Raw genomic sequence first — 16,723 nt, 5'->3', positions numbered from 1 at the left:
GGTGGCCTTGGACAAGCAACACACTCCCAGCCCCAGATAATCCATGACAGGTTTGCCTTAAGGTCATTATAAGTCAGAAATGATTTGAAGGCACATAATAACAAATAATGACCAAAGACCTACGTGTACTCACTGTTAACAAAGCTTTCTACTCTGTCTAAGTAGCTGTTCCCATCTGGAACTCCTTCTCTTGGATGGCTTCCTGTCCACTATCAAATGAAACTCTTACATTCAAGAGAGCTTCCAGGAATTGACTGAAATGGACTTTCAAGTGTGTGCTGTCCTGCTAGTTTTTTATCTTGAGTTTTAATGAATTTTAAATGATTTTAATTATATAGATTACTTTAACATAACTTTTATTTATTCTTACTGATGTGTTTATATGCATTTAGGGGGAGGAGAATACCAATGAATAATAATTATTATTATTTCTTGCCTGCCTCTCCCTTTGACTCGAGGCAAGTTTCAACACTGTTATAGAATAATAACAATAACAACAATAGTCCCTATGAGAGTTTCACAGTCCTTACTTTGCCATCCTGGGCAGTGAGATCTCGTGTCCTGTATGTTATCTGAGACTTCCCATTGTCCAATATCTCACGAAGAACAGGAATCTTAGCCACCTTGTCAAAACGACTGTAGGTATATTCTGGCTGCAGGAAGCTGATGATGCTGTTGGCTAAAGAGAGGCAGAGTTGTCATCATTCCTACTGTTATCTAGCTACATATGCTAGCACAAAATATTGATCTGTTGCAACCAATTTTTGTTGCAGTAGGACAAAACCGCATTTAGAATTACCCTAACTGGTTTAACTTTTTGTTACTAACCAGATCTAAGACAGATTAATAGTGTAGACAGCCCTACAGAGACAGTGAATGAAGAAACATACATCACATTAGTAACACGGAGATTAAGAGAAAGTAGAGAAAGTAACAGACATTTCTAAGTGCCTTTGCTCTTGGCATATGCTAGGATGCATCAAGTACTTGAATAGTACCTCACATGGCAAGCCCAAAGTCCCATTAAGAGCAAATTTCACTAAAGCAGAAATCAGTATGCTTTGAGAACATGTATATAATATCTTTCTATTTTGGGTACCATTATAGTCCCTTTCAAACACAACTTCCTCTTCAGATCATTACCACATTGTTGTGACCTAACACTATAGCTAATTTGTACAAAATCAGTCTGCAATTAGATTCAATCCACTTGAAATAATCTACCTGATTGTAGGTATAAAATTCAAAACCACAATATATATAATATATTGTAATTGTAATATAAATTTCAAAACCACAAGAGGCGTTGTGCTCATTTGGAGTGAATGCAACACGTTAGGGATGTCTCTCTATGTATATTGCTTCACAGCAAATGTGAGGAAGGTACAGCCTAAGAAGATTTCCCTCACAAAGCCATCAATTGCCTAATTTGTTTTAGATATTTTTCTGAGGGAGTCCAACCCTAAGAGCTAGATACTGTAACAAAAAGCAGTGGTTTTGCCCCAACATACCTTGAAATCTCCCCCCCCCCCCCAAAAAAAATTTCACCTGAAAGATCAATTTAGACTTGAAGTAACACAGCTTGCTTCCTGTTTCTGATTTGGAAATTTTTCAGTTTATTACAGCTGGGGCTCCTGTGGGGTTTTCAAGGTGAGTGTCTTGAGTGAGCAGTAGTATTTAGGTTTTTTTGGGTGGGGGGAGGGGAATCGTGCAGAATCTTATTTTAGTTCAGAAGGCTTGGGGCCTTGGTGAGCTGGTACTCTGTTAAGTGGGCACAGTGGTGAAAATTGGGCCTCACTCCTGCAGTTTCCCACACCTACTTCACAGGAGACATCTGGTTTAAAAGGGGTGTTCATTGAGTCTGTTACAGCAACAAGAACATTCCTTGGGAAAACTGTCCAAGATTAATGCATTGGTATTGGGAGAAAGAGCAGAGGAGGGAAGGTATTGATAATCTCTGTGTACCATTATGCTGCTCACATATTTACCTTGTTCTTTTATTATGGTGATGTTCACCAGCCGACGTCGGAGCTCTGCAGTTCCCACTGGCACATCTGTGGCCTCCACTTGCAGCTGCTTTTCATCATCATCGTCTTCCCTGATGAAGAGAGGAACCCGCACATCCACAAGCTCCACTCCTTCCTGAAACTCTACCAGGCCATTGGCATCTGGATGGGAGCACAGCAAAAAAGGGAAGAAAGATAAAGTAACTTTAGAGCCATAAGAGTTTTTTTTATAAAACTCTCAACTTTTACTCAAAGTCTGGTCAGTAATGAAGTGGTAAACCTTTCTCTGTTTAGGCTTTATTCTTTCAGAATGCAGGAAAAGTATCATATGACTGAGGGGCTAACCAGGCATTAAAGGAAATGGATATTCTCTTAAATTAATCCATTTTCTCTCCTATATTAGTCAAATCTGATTTAAAAATTACACTCACACTTACCTTCCAATGACCAAACGTGAAACAAAGCATGTTAAACATGTGACACAAAAATTAAGAGCATCACCTGTTGTATAGTGACAAGCTTAAGGGCGAGCTGTCCAAGAGCAAAAATGAGAAATGCGGCCATCGAGCAACACCAGGCTGGACTAGCTTTATCTTTGAGGCTATGACAAATGGATGTACTTTCACCTCTTGAGGGAGCATCTGTTCTAAAAAAACATGCTAAGCATATAATCTGCTCTGGCTGTTAGTGCTCCTAAATAAAAATAAATAGGGTGTACTTTTCTAAAACTATTTGTCCGAGGAAAGGCAATTCAAAACGGTTATCTCCCTGACACATTAGAAGAAGAAATACTTCCTCCAGATTTGTGAGCATAACTTTTGTGGATTTGATTATTCACAGATGTGATTAATATGGTCGTTCCAGGTTCTCAAATAGAAATTTATGGTCCATTTCTGGCAGAAGTCACACTGGAAGACATAGAGATTCCTATAAAAATATTACCTCAAGTTCAAAAAGTGGCTTTTTAAGATCAGAGTTTTCCACTTTCATGAAGGACTGATCATATACTGAATGAGAAAACATTTCACATCAGAATGCCCTCATCAGCTGCCTCCCGCAATGAGAAGCTTAACATAAGCACTGCTGTAGCTTATTTCCACAATGAGAACAAAGCAAAGTGCAACACCTACCTTGATCAGCAATGACAGTATAATAACCAGGAGCCACTTTCAGATCATTGAAAGCCTCTTGTGCAACGTGCTTTTCTGTCACTTTCACAATCTCATTCTTAGCTGAGCGGGGAGCAGGGAGCACAGTGTCCACAATTGTATGGTCTTGTCTGGAGAAAAGAAAGGGGAAAAGAAAGAGTGTGTTTTCTCTCCTTAGTACTTCATGTGTCCCCTTGGAAGATGAGCCAAGAGGCAACGCCGCCCACAGACTGAAGAGCAGGCTATAAGCAAGGCACATCCATGTCTCATGTGTGCCTTGTTTTCAAATGCATCACATTTTCAACCATTGGTTTGTAAGTACAGTATCCACTTGATCAGTACCCATGGTTTCATTTATCCACTTCTGACACAATATGATCACTCTAATCTATACATCTTTAGATGCACTATTCTATGGTATCTGAGACTAGAAAGCCTTCATTTCAATAGGGTTTGCTGTTATGTCTTCATAAAGGCTGAGAACACATCTCCCTTAAATAGAGGGACCGTACTGTAGTTCCAATGCATAAGCGTCTTCCTACTTTCTGCAGCAAGAGAACTAATGCAAGATTGTCCCATACTTCTGCAAAAAAAACATTTGTAGTGTGCCATTGTAACTATGAAGGGACATGGGTCTAAAACAGGCCTGCACAATTTGCAGTCCTCCAGGTGTTTTGGCCTTCAGCTCCCACAATTCTTAACCATTGGAAAAGCTTGCTGGGGCTTCTGGGAGTTGAAATTCCAAACACTGGCCTAAAACAACAGCTGAAGGGACAACATGGACCTAAAACAAATGTTCCCCCAGTTGTCTTTCTCAGCTGCATATTGTCACAGGAAGACACAGGAAGGAATATGTTGCCCTCACAGAAGGAATTGTCTATCTGTACCTCCCAGTATTCATCGAGAAAAATGGATGCAAAGATTTAGGCAGCAGTAAGAACTTCGTGGTAATGTTGTAAAAGGATGTGTTTGAATAGCAAATGAAATCTCTCACTGAATAAGCATAAATTGGAAAGTACCAATACATCCTCACCTGAGAGCAGACTCAGGCATTAATGTTTTTGCTTACCTTTTCCCAGCATTTGGCTGTAGCCTGTAAAGAAATAAGATGCAATGAAGAATTTTAATGACAATTGGAGGAATGACAAATGGCTTAGCTATGACTTTGAGTATGTCTCAATAGTGGAGCACTGGAAAACGATGGTCCTTTAGCTATTGGTGGACTCAAATTCTTCTCAGCTCCACCCCAGCATATCCAGTGCTGAGGGATAATGGCATATGCTGTCCAACAACCTTTGAAGAGACACCTAGTTTCCCAAATCCTGATATGAGAGTAAGTAGGGATGAGAGCTCTAATCCTGCTACTTAATGCATTCTTCCATGTAACTGACTTTCCTTGTCAAGTGCAAGAAGATGCAGTTCTCTTAATGCAAGGCTGATCCAAGATTCAATTCCACCTTGTTTTTGATCTCTTCACTCACTTGTATTCATTCTTTTTGCTGAAATGTCACAATTTCTTGGCATGCTAGCCATCAACAACCCCCCCCCCCCCCCCAATCATATACTCAAAGTCACTCACCTGAATTTTGTCTGCTGGAATTTGTGGGCACCTGGGATAGTTCGATAAACCTCATTAAGCTGAAGAAAGAAAGAACATGTTGTTAGTTTAGTAGTTCATAAGGACCACCCCACCACCATCACCCTTCCATGTAGTGTTCAGACTAGTGTTTCATGCTAAGGCCCCTGTTATGTTCAACAGAGCCACACATAAGGTGCATGTGTAGTGTTCTTCCCTATATTTTCCAAAAGCAAACTTTTTTCCTTACATTTTCCTCCACATCCTTCTGCAGTTGCTCACATTCACGGCTATGTGGTTTTGCAAGGTTTGGGGTGAAGAGTCGGGCCAATCTGAGGGACAGGCCATATTGAACTAGAATCAAGAGAACAAATTGATTAGGGCTGTCAACAAGAAAGAATCATGCTGCATATCTACTGACCGTTAGTTTACTTATGCGATGCAAATCTCAAATCCCTCAAAATGTCTGCTTAAATATCACTAAAGTTAATGTGATATCAGCACCAAACTGCATGGATGATGATTGATTGATAGTGCGCTATGTTAAATAGCTATAGTGATGTTATTTCAATTTAGCTAGAAGCAAGAAGTGACAGGTTCTGAACATTTGAACATCATCAGTTACACTCAATGTATCCCAGGCTTTTGGGCAGGTGGGAGCCATTGTAATAAAACATCAAATTAATATATAGTATTCGAAAATAGATATGTCACAAAAGGCACCATGACAGTATGCCACTATATACAGGTGTCAGGAATGACTGTACCATCTCAAAAGGCATATGGGATTATCCCTTACCTAAATGATCCCTTTTGTCAAAATCTCCTCCAATAATAATAATAATAATAATAATAATAATAATAATTTATTTATATTTTGCCACCCTCTCCCCGAAGGGACTCGGGGTGGCTTACAAAGCACTCCAGGGTGCACATATAATAAACAACTGGTAAAAATGGTACAAAAATATAAAACAAGTGACATAACATTATAACAATAAGAGAAGACTTTTGGATTACCACTGAGTTTTATTTTGTTAGAGGTGAACTATGTTAGGTATGAAAAAGGATGCTAAACAAGAAGTTTCCCACTTGAAATGCAAGAAAGGGGTATAAAAGTTACTCAAAATGAGACAAAAGCACCATGGCAGAATCTAAATATCTTAACTGGATCTGGAACTGGATACCGAAAAAGCCACGAGGATTCACTTTCCAACATCAGCTTTGTCCTCAGAAACAGGCAACATTCTCTTTGGCACTTTTTCCCCATCAAAAAAAAGCTATCACTCACTCAGATCCCCAGGATTAGGAGGTAAGGGAGAGAAGTCTTGCTTGTGCACGTTGTTTTTGATCTTCCAATGGACAGTGTCTCTGCCTTTCATGTTGCCACTGCGCACCATAGGGGTATCCAGGTGATCTGAAGTCATGAGACTCTGCCTGAGCAGATAGTGATCCTCCTTGAAACCAACCGTGCGACCTGCAGAGAAGGAATTGAAGCTAGGCTGTACTCTCCGAGGACTTGGTTCTAGCTTTAAATCTTTTACGTGTCAAAATGGAAAAAGATGAACCCTTCCCCTTGGGAAAAGTTTTTGTTTCCCCTAGGTACAACTTCTTAGTATTTTCCTGGTTGGAATCTATTTAGTAAATGGAACTCAAGACTGATGCTAACAGGCCTATTATTTTGTGCTCCTGCTTAACCTTTGCTAATTTCTTCTAGCTTCTAAAGGTGAAGAATGTCACATTTCCCTCTTTCATTTCATGGCTTAGATGTAAGCTTTATAGCACATATCAATACAGATCTCAAACTACAGATCTGATGTTCTGGAAAATGTTATTTAGAATATGAATGCCATAAAGATACATACTACCCAGAATGACCCTCTCAGCCTCAGAGGAAGGCAAAGGCAAACCAAGTGTGAACAAAGAAAACCCTGTGATAGATTCTTGGAAACAGCTTGAAAGCACACAATAACAAACGGTGCATATTTCTACAAGAATATTGGCCTGATAGAAGACAATACATTTAGTCCTTCTGAGTCCTTGCCCTTCAGAGAAATTGATGGATGATAAAGTTTCTATGGACTATCTCTGCTGGCCAATTTTATCATACAACATTACTAACACAACTAAGAAACATCTTCAGTCTGCCATCATAACAGATTTTTTTTTATTTGAGAGAATGCCTCTCTAGAAATCTATATATTGTTCAGCGTGACTCTGTGGCCAGCTTTTGGCAGAAGTTCACCCTGGACTCACACTGGAGGACTTAGAGATTCCTAGAGATTTTAATCAAATCCTCAAATAATCAAATCTGCAAAACTAAACTGGCAAATGCAGAGGACCAACAGAAAGTGAGTGTGCATTCCTCACAATCCTAGCTGTAAATTCTTATAGTGCATCTAAAGTACTAGACTGGAAGCTCCAATCATCAAATCCATAAAAATGCCAAAAGAGTACCTTGTGCACAACAGGGGAGCAGAGCCAGGCAAGCCTAAATGGAAAAAAGAAGGAAAATCTGGATAAAATACCTGTTTAGATAAAAATGTAAAAACAAACATATGGACCAACAGCTCCTGCAATAGCTCATGTGGATAATGCAACACAACAGATGCCATTAAATAGATCCATGAAAGAAAGATGGCATGGTTTGCATGGCACAGGTGCTGCCCCATCAAATGGTGGCATTGGCAACCCTGGACCAACAATCACATTGACCATGAGAATGCTTGCGCCGCACAGATGAGGCTGTCTTTCAATAGTCCTCCACATCTTACTCACTTTGGGCCCCACACATTGTGGCCAAAAACTTCTATCAGTTTCACTTACGCAGACATCATTGTGGGCTTGTGAGAGGTGTAGGCCAAAATGTACTTAACACTTGTACTTTTTAGGTGTTGCTTAGCATGACAGTTGGCACATGTGGATGGACCCAGTCCACTAGCAGTTGCTACGCAAACAATAATAGCCAGGTGCTCCTGATATATATGAACTGGAAAGCTACAACCTGGTTTCTCAGTTACAACTTCTAGTTCACATAGCATAATAGCACCTGGCTGTTACTTTTTGAGTGTGAGTGATTTGGGCTACGGGTCTTTTTTCCATATTCTCCATAACAGGCTAAGGGTGATTCTACATAGGCACATAATGCAGCTCCAACTAGAATGGAAAATACCAGTTTGGTTCTGCATTATAGCGACACAAGGTTGCTGTCCTGGTTTGCCCCATGTGAGTGAGCAAGGTAGCTTGATAGGCGTAACCTCCCCCTTCTTCGAAGGTACAGCGCTCAGTCGTATGAAGAAGAACTGGGAAGCAAAGCTCAGAGCTCAAACCTTTCTGTCTTTGGGGAGAAGAGAACTGGAGTGCCAGTCACCTCACCTTCCCAGATTACTTGAGACGAGAATGTGTGTGATAGCTGTGGGGATATGATCCTGGATCCCACATAGGGATCCATTCAGGATGGCAGTCTCCTCTCCACCAAAACAGAGGAAATTGTGAATCCTGGAGCTGGATATGGACTTTCCCCCTGTGTTTCTTTGACCTGGGGTGCAGCTGCATTTAGCACTTTAAACTGAGTTAACTTGTATAATTATATGTGCATTGTATGGATGCCCAGGGGATGATGCGACTTTACACTGCATTATATGACAGTGTAAAACCTCCCACAGTTTCAGGTTTGGAAGTATGTAGATATGTACTGCAGGCTGGATATGATACATCTTTTTCAGAGTCAGTACTGGATGGGACATGACAGTACTGATCCTATTCAGATGGCAGTTTTCACATCCAACTACACTGAAAACCAAACAGAGAAAACTCCCAGGTGGTAGAAAGAATAAATATGCAAGTATCCTCTAATTTTCCAGCCCTAATTACACCCAAACCATGTCTCCAGGTAACTTCCCAAGGATTACTTTTGTGATTGCAAGTTGGAAACTCCTTACCTTACAACAAGCACAGAACTTCCAACATAGTAACAACAGCAGTCCCAGGAGAAGCATCAGCAAAATGAGCAAGGGGATAAGCCAGAGAAAGCTTCCTGGTGGGCACTCTGTAATGAAGCAAATGTAAAACCTTACCAGTGAATTCCAGAGGATCACAAACCAAACAGAACATGGCCAGAAAAGGGAGGATAGACTGGAGGGAACAGTGATGCAAATATAAATAAGCTGCTTAAAAGGTAGAATCAGAACTACAGGTATTAGAATGGGGTGCACAACCTTCCCAACAAGTCTCCTGTGAGGCACCTATGATGCACCTACTCACTTCTAATTGGGTTGCTTCTCCCTCACTGAGTTCTGAAATAACCAGAAAGGGGGGGGGGGGGCAATGACTTTGATCAGGATAGCTGGGGGAAGTAGGAATCATAGAATCATAAGTTGGAAGAGACCTTGTGGGCCATCCAGTCCAACCCCCTGCCTAGAAGCAGGAAAACTGCATTCAAAGCACCCTAGACAGATGGCCATCCAGCCTCTGCTTAAAAGCCTCCAAAGAAGGAGCCTCCATCACACTCCGGGGCAGAGGGTTGCTGACCAACTCTGACAGTCAAGAAGTTCTTCCTCATGTTCAGGTGGAATCTCCTTTCCTGTAGCTATTGTTTCACGTTCTAGTCTCCAGGGCAGCAGAAAATTTGGGGGGGGGGGGGGGGGGGGGCTGAAACCTTAACACCCCCTCTTGGTTACAGGCTTGCTCAGAGGGTCTCCGTGCAAATGATGTGAGATAAAGTGAACAGAGCTGTTTATACGGAATTATATATTAAGTTCTGCCTCAGGTCATTCAGTCAGCTCTCCCCTTTGCTGGAAAATCACTGCTCACCTTTCTTCCTTTGCACAAAAACAGTGCCATTGTTTTCTGGGTTGGCATCCTCTATCTTGGCATAGCGGTAAATGCAGTCATCTTCTTCATCTTGGAAGGAGCAAACTGCATTTATATCCTTCTCTGTGGAAAAAATAAATGGGATGCAGACTTAGCAATGTATTCTGGAAATTTTGAGGTCATATTTCATCTATCCAGAAAGAACATTATTCTGAAGTAATACTTGAGGGTTTTTCAAGCATAGACCCTCAACAAGATTTGTCAAACAGTCACAATGAGGCAGCATGAAACAAGAGGCTGATGCATCCAGAGCCAGGAAGAAAGCATAATAGCTTAGAAACATACTATAGTGGCACTCTGTCTCCAACAAAGGTGCATTAACTGAGAATGGGGGCACCCCCCCCCACCTTATTCCTTACTCTTTAAAGTGGCCCCTTCCTATATGGAAAACCTATATGGAAGCTAGTGCTTGGAATAATCAGTGAGAGACCATCTTCAGTGAAAACACAGGTTCTTTCCACACAGCTCTATAAAATCCACATCACACTGGATTATATGTGGCAGTGTGGACTCAGATAATCCAGTTCAAATCAGATATTATGGATTATCTGCCTTGATATTCTGAGTTATATGGCTGTGTGGAAGGGCCCAGAGTTTATCAGAGTGAATTACGTTTTTGGGAGTAATTGTCACTAGTTATATATTTAAGAGAAAGAGGTAAAGAATTATGTGGAAATGAAACAAAGCCTGAATACTAGTCTGTAGATGAGGAAATAATGAATTAGTTACACAGACCTGTGATTTAAAAAACCTTTTCCCAATATTGTAGCAGTTTTTAATGTATTTGGAGTTCTAAATTTAAAAACAAGACAAAACAATATACACTACACATTTTCCCCCTACAAATGGTATTACTAATTTTGGTCAGTCATATATTGCAACATCAAAGCAAATTCTTAAAAAAATGTATGTAATGGAGCAAAACTGAGGTTCTTTTTTATTTAAAATTCCTATAAAACTACATATTTAAAACATGTGTTTGTGTATTGTTGAAGGCTTTCAGGGCTGGAATCACTGGGTTGTTGTAGGTTTTTGGCACTTCTAGAACATGGACATATAGCCCGAAAAACCTACAACAACCCATGTGTTTGTGCCCTCTAATTTGCAGGCCTGAGAATTAAGAAAGCTTATGTATACATTTTGACTTGTATTGCCCTCTAGAAGCATGACTGAAGATTTCTTTCCTTCTAACATTTCCGGTCTGGAATTCATGGAGATACATATTTGCTCATTACAGATAACCAAAACAACAAACTAACTAACAAAAAACACACACCCCAGAATGATGTAAAAACAAAGACAGTTGAAGTGTAATCTACCTCCAATGATGAAAATCCCTCTCCCCTCATCCCACCCCCCTTTTTGTATTAAAAAAACTGTCATGTTTTCTGGTCTCTTTGGTTGACACTTGAACTTTATTAGAAGGAGGACGGGTGGTAAGCTATGGTACCTTGTTCCAACTCATCCACAAGCCGGATCTTGAAAGGGCAATCTGCACATTTCTTTCCCTTCTTCTCACCAGTCCCCCATGCCTGACACTGCACACAGGTTCGAAAATCTTCTCTACACACACGTGCAAAGCCCTGTTATCCAGAGAGATGATATCAGTCAATAAAGCATCAAAGAAAGAATCATAGAGTTGGAAGAGACCTCATGTGCCATCCAGTCCAACCCCCTTCCGAGAAGCAGGAAAATTGTATTCAAAGCACCCCCGACAGATGATTATCCAGCCTCTGTTTAAAAGCCTCCAAAGAAGGAGCCTCCACCACACTCCGGGGCAGAGGGTTCCACTGCTGAACAGCTTTGACAGTTATGTAGTTCTTCCTCATGTTCAGGTGGAATCTCCTTTCCTGTAGTTTGAAGGCATTGCTCCATGTCCAATCTCCAGTGCAGCAGAAAACACGCTTGCTCCCTCCTCCAAGAGTGAAAAACTAGCAAGAATGTTTGCCTTTTTAATGAGCACCTGAGAGTAGTATATACTATTACCACACTTTATAGGAAGAAGAGAGGAAAAGGAGAAGAGACAGAGATATCACATAGAATGAACCTATTGAATAGCTAGGATGCATAAGCCTAACTACTAAGCTTATGAGTTGCAGAGCAACTAATAAAAAGCCCTTAGAATGGCAAATCATAAAATATTCTTTCATTTTACAATGTGACCACAGTTATTCCTCATAAAAAAAACCCCCATGGTATGACTATTTGGCGTGTCACTGGCCTGTGAATTTTGGCTTGCTTTAATTATGACTTGTTGTTATATCTTGAATTGGCAGCTATATGTTCCTGGCTTATTTCTCTAGTCGTCCATCATGATACAGGAGAGAATGAAATAGATATGAGAGAATCAAACTAAAAAGACACAGCATGTTTTTTGTTGAGGAATCATCTATCATGCAAACCAGGGGTCCTCAAACTTTTTAAACAGAAGGCCCAGTCACAGTCCCTCAAACTGTTGGGGGGCCAGATTATAATTTGGAAAAAAAAAGAATGAATTCCTATGCATACTGCACATATCTTATTTGTAGTGCAAAAAACACTTAAAAGTAAAATAATTAAAATGAAGAACAATTTTAACAAATATAAACTTATTAGTATTTCAACGGGAAGTGTGGGCCTACTTTTGGCTGATGAGATAGGGTTGTTGTGTGCTTTCAAGTAACTTCAGACTTAGATTGACCCTGAGCGAGAGCCAGGTAAATTGCTTTGGGGGCTGTATTCAGCCCCCGGGCCTTAATTTGAGGACCCTTGATGCAAACTATAGTTTACTGTGATATACAAATGTGTCATGTACATCTCCTTTGTTGGACTCCTTGGCTTCCTTGAATATCCAGACTTATTGTACGTAGATTGCAAGAAGAGTAAATGTACACAGGGGAACATTGAAGGCTAATAAAGTATACATCTGCAACAACATTTATAATGATCTTGATCTGTGTGCAAAAATGTCCAGTTGGATGTGTTCATCAGGGACATAGCAAACCGCCAATATAGTTTTAGAGGTTAAGCACAACATCAGTAGAATATTATGCACGAACTGGCTTAAGTTCTTGTAATAAGGAATAATGCATTATGAATACTGATCACTATTAATACTGAGTCATAAATAGTCACTGGCTCAGTGGTAACTTACCAAGTCACTGATTTCGCAGGTGGGTCCAGTAAAAGGAGTGGGATTATTACAGATACATCGACCACATTCACATCTTCCACGTTCGTTGCAGATCATCTGTAAGAAGCAGGGGTAACTGCTGAATTCCCACCTTGTGATATTGTTTTCATGCATTGAAAAATAACAAACACATACTTGAATTGAGTGGTGGATTTCTTTCCACGGCCAAGAGGAAAGTTACAAATGAGAGAAGGAGTTCCTGCCTAATCAGGGATACTTTCTTTCCACTTAAAAAAATCCCAAATAAAATGTAGGAATAATAGACTATTTGGAGAGCAACAAAATATAGTAGAATTGAAAAGACACTTCATAATAGCTACATCTCTGAAGAACAGACGGTAGGGATAAAGAATAAATTAATATTGTTCACATTTTAACCTTAACCACCTTGATTTGTTATTCCTGGAGACATAAGTAAGCCAGAGTGTAATTATCCTTTAGCTCTCATATCAAACACTTCCACCTCCCACAACATATATGCAGTACTACATCCACCAGGAAGGATAAAAGGAGCACAGAATCAGGCGTAAGATCATGGAATGGACAGTCTGGGAAGCCCAGCTTTTCCATCCTGATAGTTTGGGTCATAGCTGTTGCGAAAGAAAGTGCTGTGCACAGACGTATTGGATAATCCAATCTAGAACATCCCCAAAAGTATCTATACCCGTGGGTTATGTCTGCTTGTGATATCCACAAGATTTCTACCTGTGGCTTGTGCTATATCAGCTCTGAGCCATCCAGAATCTTGGTTGAACAATTCATCATTTGAGTCTTTAATGGCTTGTGCTCCTCTAGTCACCTGTAACTATAGTTCTCAGAGGAAGGAGAAACCATGAGTACTTACCCCGTTGCTCGTGATGCAAGTTTCATTGCTTGTGGGACATTCACAACCAGGACCTTCCCAACCACTTTCACATGCACACTGGCCCATGTAGCAGCGACCTCGGTCTGCAGAGAGGAGACAGTGACAGCTGGCAGCCAAACTCAAGCATCTTGAACAATAGGTTACAGGTGTATGGGAGGGCAACTCTACTCTTCCATCAACACCCCCTTGAAAGAACATTAGCAACTGCAGCCTTATAGTTGTGAAGTACAACACTTCAGCAACATTAGCAAAAGTAAAAGTTTAGCCCACAAGAGAAATGTCACACATCATATCCACCAAGAACAGACCAATCCCAGTCTCTACCCCTCAAGGTCTCACTCACCATTGCAGAGGAATCCAGATGTGCGGGGACATTGTAAGTTGTCAAATTCACAAAACTGTCCCTCAAAGCGCTGGATCTGATGATCAGGGTAGCATTGACAAACCCCACACAAACACTCTCCTTGACCTGAGCAAGGCTCTGTATCTCCAGGTCTTATACAAGCCGCATTGTCAGTAGAGGAAGAGGAAGAGCAGTTACAGACTTCTCCTCGCCTGTTATGGAGAGAACAGCTCAAAGCTAAGAATATGGTCAACTTTATTTATTTATTTATCTATTTTTATAGCCCACTTTCTCCCAAAAATGGGACTCAAGGTGACTCATATTAAAACTTACAGTGTGCACTGTACAGCTTGAGAGACGGAGGTGAAAAAACATCAACATTACTGTTTTCCTCCTCAAACAGTCCCTCTCAAAATGAAAGGGAAAAAAAAAAACCACTACTTGATCTCTCTTTGGGTGCATCAACACTCTGGAATTAATGCGGTTTGAGACCACTTTAACTGCTCTGACTCAATGTTATGGAATCATGGAATATTTAGCCTCCTCTGCCAAACTGCTGGTAGCTCACCAAACTACAAATCCTAGAATTCCTTAAAGTGGGGTCAAACTGCATCTTTTCTACAGTGTAGAAGGGTGCACCCTTTGTCAGGAGGTGACTGGGGAAAGAGACTCAAGAGCAAATCATAAAACTTCCCAAAAATGATTTCTCTAGAGATGCATGCCTTAGCTATCACACTTGTTTATCTTCCAGTGAAATTAAACATGTTAACTCCAAGATACCCAAGCGAGGAATGCATTTACACCATAGAGTGAATGTTATTTAATACCACTTTTGTCGGTATCTGTATGTTGGGTTATGTAGTAGATTTCCAAAATACAGATAAAATCGCCAGTGTTATTTAACTGCCATGGTTCCTTGTTATGGAATATGAGGTTTGTAGCCTGGTAAGGCAGCAGCCCTCTTTAATATAAAAGGTTAAAGACCTTTTTTTTAAAAAAAACAACTCCCATGAATCCATAGCGCTGAGCCATGGCTGTTAAAGTGCTGTCAAACTGCATTAATTCTGTAATGTAGATGTCCTCCGAGATACATCTCTCACCTTGCAGGAGAATTCCTCTGATATGTTTCTAAACATTTTGTCTAATTTAATTCTTAAAGACAGTGTATTCTGCTCTATGTACTAGTTTCAACTTTTCATTTCTATCTAACCTTAAGAATATTGGTCTGATGAGTGAGATGAAGAGCAAGACACTATTATTCCATTTGACAATAGTATGTGAGAGGCTCGTCTAATTAAGCTTTTCCCCATCACGAAGACACATGTAGCTTTACTTGCTGTACTTTCACTAGCTGATAAGATGTTAATGACATGGGAACTAAAGAAAAGTTTGTAACTTTAATGCAAATTTAAAATAACACTTAGTCACAATTCATAGTGACCTGTTATCTGAAACTGGGATGTGCTTTGCAGCCCAATAAACCGCTATATTTGAATATACTCTCAAGTATTTTTGCACAAGATTCAGCTGTGCTTTGTATGCTTGTGAAAATGTTGAAACTGGTATGAATGATCTCTACCACTTGTCCATTTTCCTCTAGATCCATGTACCTTTAGCTCCTTTGACTTCTAGAAATAGTCCTCACACCTTTATGAATTGGCATTTATTCCTCCTGTAAGTGAGTTTTGCCCACTGGGTATGAGGGGACTTGATTCAGGTTTTGGGGGAAGGGTCCTACCTATATGTCACTGCTGTATAATGTAGGAAAGATACAGCTGTCTTGGGAATCTATTACATCCAGAAACTTGAGACAAGCTTAGGACCTTTCTCTTTGAAAGGCAAGGAGCAGCATCCATACCTTATACTGGAGGAAAGTGAAGGTAGGATAGACTCTAGTGAGGAACGTTTATGAGACACTTACCAGCCAGGATTACAAACACACTGTCCACAGACAAAGTTCCCATTGAAGTTGCACCTAGCAGAATTAACTTCCTGTTGCTGCAAAGAATGAGAGAAGAAATGCTCTTGAACTTCATTTTAGGGCAGAGCTCCTCAATTATTTCATGTTGGTGACATGCTTTTTTAGACATGTATCCTTTTTCAACACGGTAAGTCAGCTTTACTAGAAAGTGGGAGTTTAAGCCAATCCCTTATAAGAGTTTCATACATGCATATAGTACATAACATATAATACACATATTATATATAAGTTTCATATAATCCTTACTACATAAACAAGATTTGGAATTTTTTTCCTTCTTATGTACTATGGTTAATTCTTGAGTAGTTTCCATTATAGCTCTTCCATGTGGTTCATCACAAACATAGTTTTATTTTCTTAATTAGAAAACTTATTAATTTTAGTGGTAATTACTGCTACACAATCAATAAATTGTGCAAATAATAATAATAATAATTTTATTAATCATCATCATCATCATCATCATCTTTAATTACTTATTAATTGCCCTCCATCCGAGATACTCTAGGTGATTTACATAGCAAAGTTGTACAGAATAAAATACATACAAACAGATATTAAAAAATTAACATGGGTCAAATGCTCTAGTAAAAAGCCAGGTTTTAAGTGCTAGAGCAAAAAGCCTTAAGTCGCGCATGGCTCTCAAATAGGGAGGCAAGGAATTCCATATTCCTTACACACCTCTCCTTGTGCGCTTGAAGCCAGTCACAGCACGGTCAAAACACACAAACATTACAAGAATTCTATATACACACATATG

At 40.0% G+C, this 16,723-nt stretch overlaps 1 protein-coding gene across 8 annotated transcripts in view; it reads right to left on the bottom strand.

Annotated features, from left to right (window-relative positions):
• The window catches only part of ITGB4 (integrin subunit beta 4), a 74,224-nt gene that overhangs the window by 21,204 nt on the left and 36,297 nt on the right, over positions 1-16,723 (bottom strand). For all 8 annotated transcript variants that reach the window (XM_060764665.2, XM_060764664.2, XM_060764667.2 and 5 more), the window contains exons 12-26: positions 15,904-15,980; positions 13,983-14,194; positions 13,619-13,722; positions 12,736-12,831; positions 11,053-11,185; positions 9,543-9,665; positions 8,672-8,778; positions 7,188-7,221; positions 6,022-6,207; positions 4,981-5,084; positions 4,734-4,792; positions 4,224-4,247; positions 3,137-3,285; positions 1,989-2,168; positions 531-679 (exon numbers count right to left, since the gene is read on the bottom strand). In XM_060764665.2, coding sequence (XP_060620648.2) covers positions 531-679; positions 1,989-2,168; positions 3,137-3,285; positions 4,224-4,247; positions 4,734-4,792; positions 4,981-5,084; positions 6,022-6,207; positions 7,188-7,221; positions 8,672-8,778; positions 9,543-9,665; positions 11,053-11,185; positions 12,736-12,831; positions 13,619-13,722; positions 13,983-14,194; positions 15,904-15,980 — 1,737 coding nt within the window. The remainder of the gene's footprint in view (positions 1-530; positions 680-1,988; positions 2,169-3,136; positions 3,286-4,223; positions 4,248-4,733; positions 4,793-4,980; positions 5,085-6,021; positions 6,208-7,187; positions 7,222-8,671; positions 8,779-9,542; positions 9,666-11,052; positions 11,186-12,735; positions 12,832-13,618; positions 13,723-13,982; positions 14,195-15,903; positions 15,981-16,723) is intronic.

The sequence above is a fragment of the Anolis sagrei genome, chromosome 2, assembly GCF_037176765.1.
Source record: "Anolis sagrei isolate rAnoSag1 chromosome 2, rAnoSag1.mat, whole genome shotgun sequence".
Classification (NCBI taxonomy): Eukaryota; Metazoa; Chordata; class Lepidosauria; order Squamata; family Dactyloidae; genus Anolis; species Anolis sagrei.
This window is presented reverse-complemented; position numbering and strand designations above follow the sequence as displayed.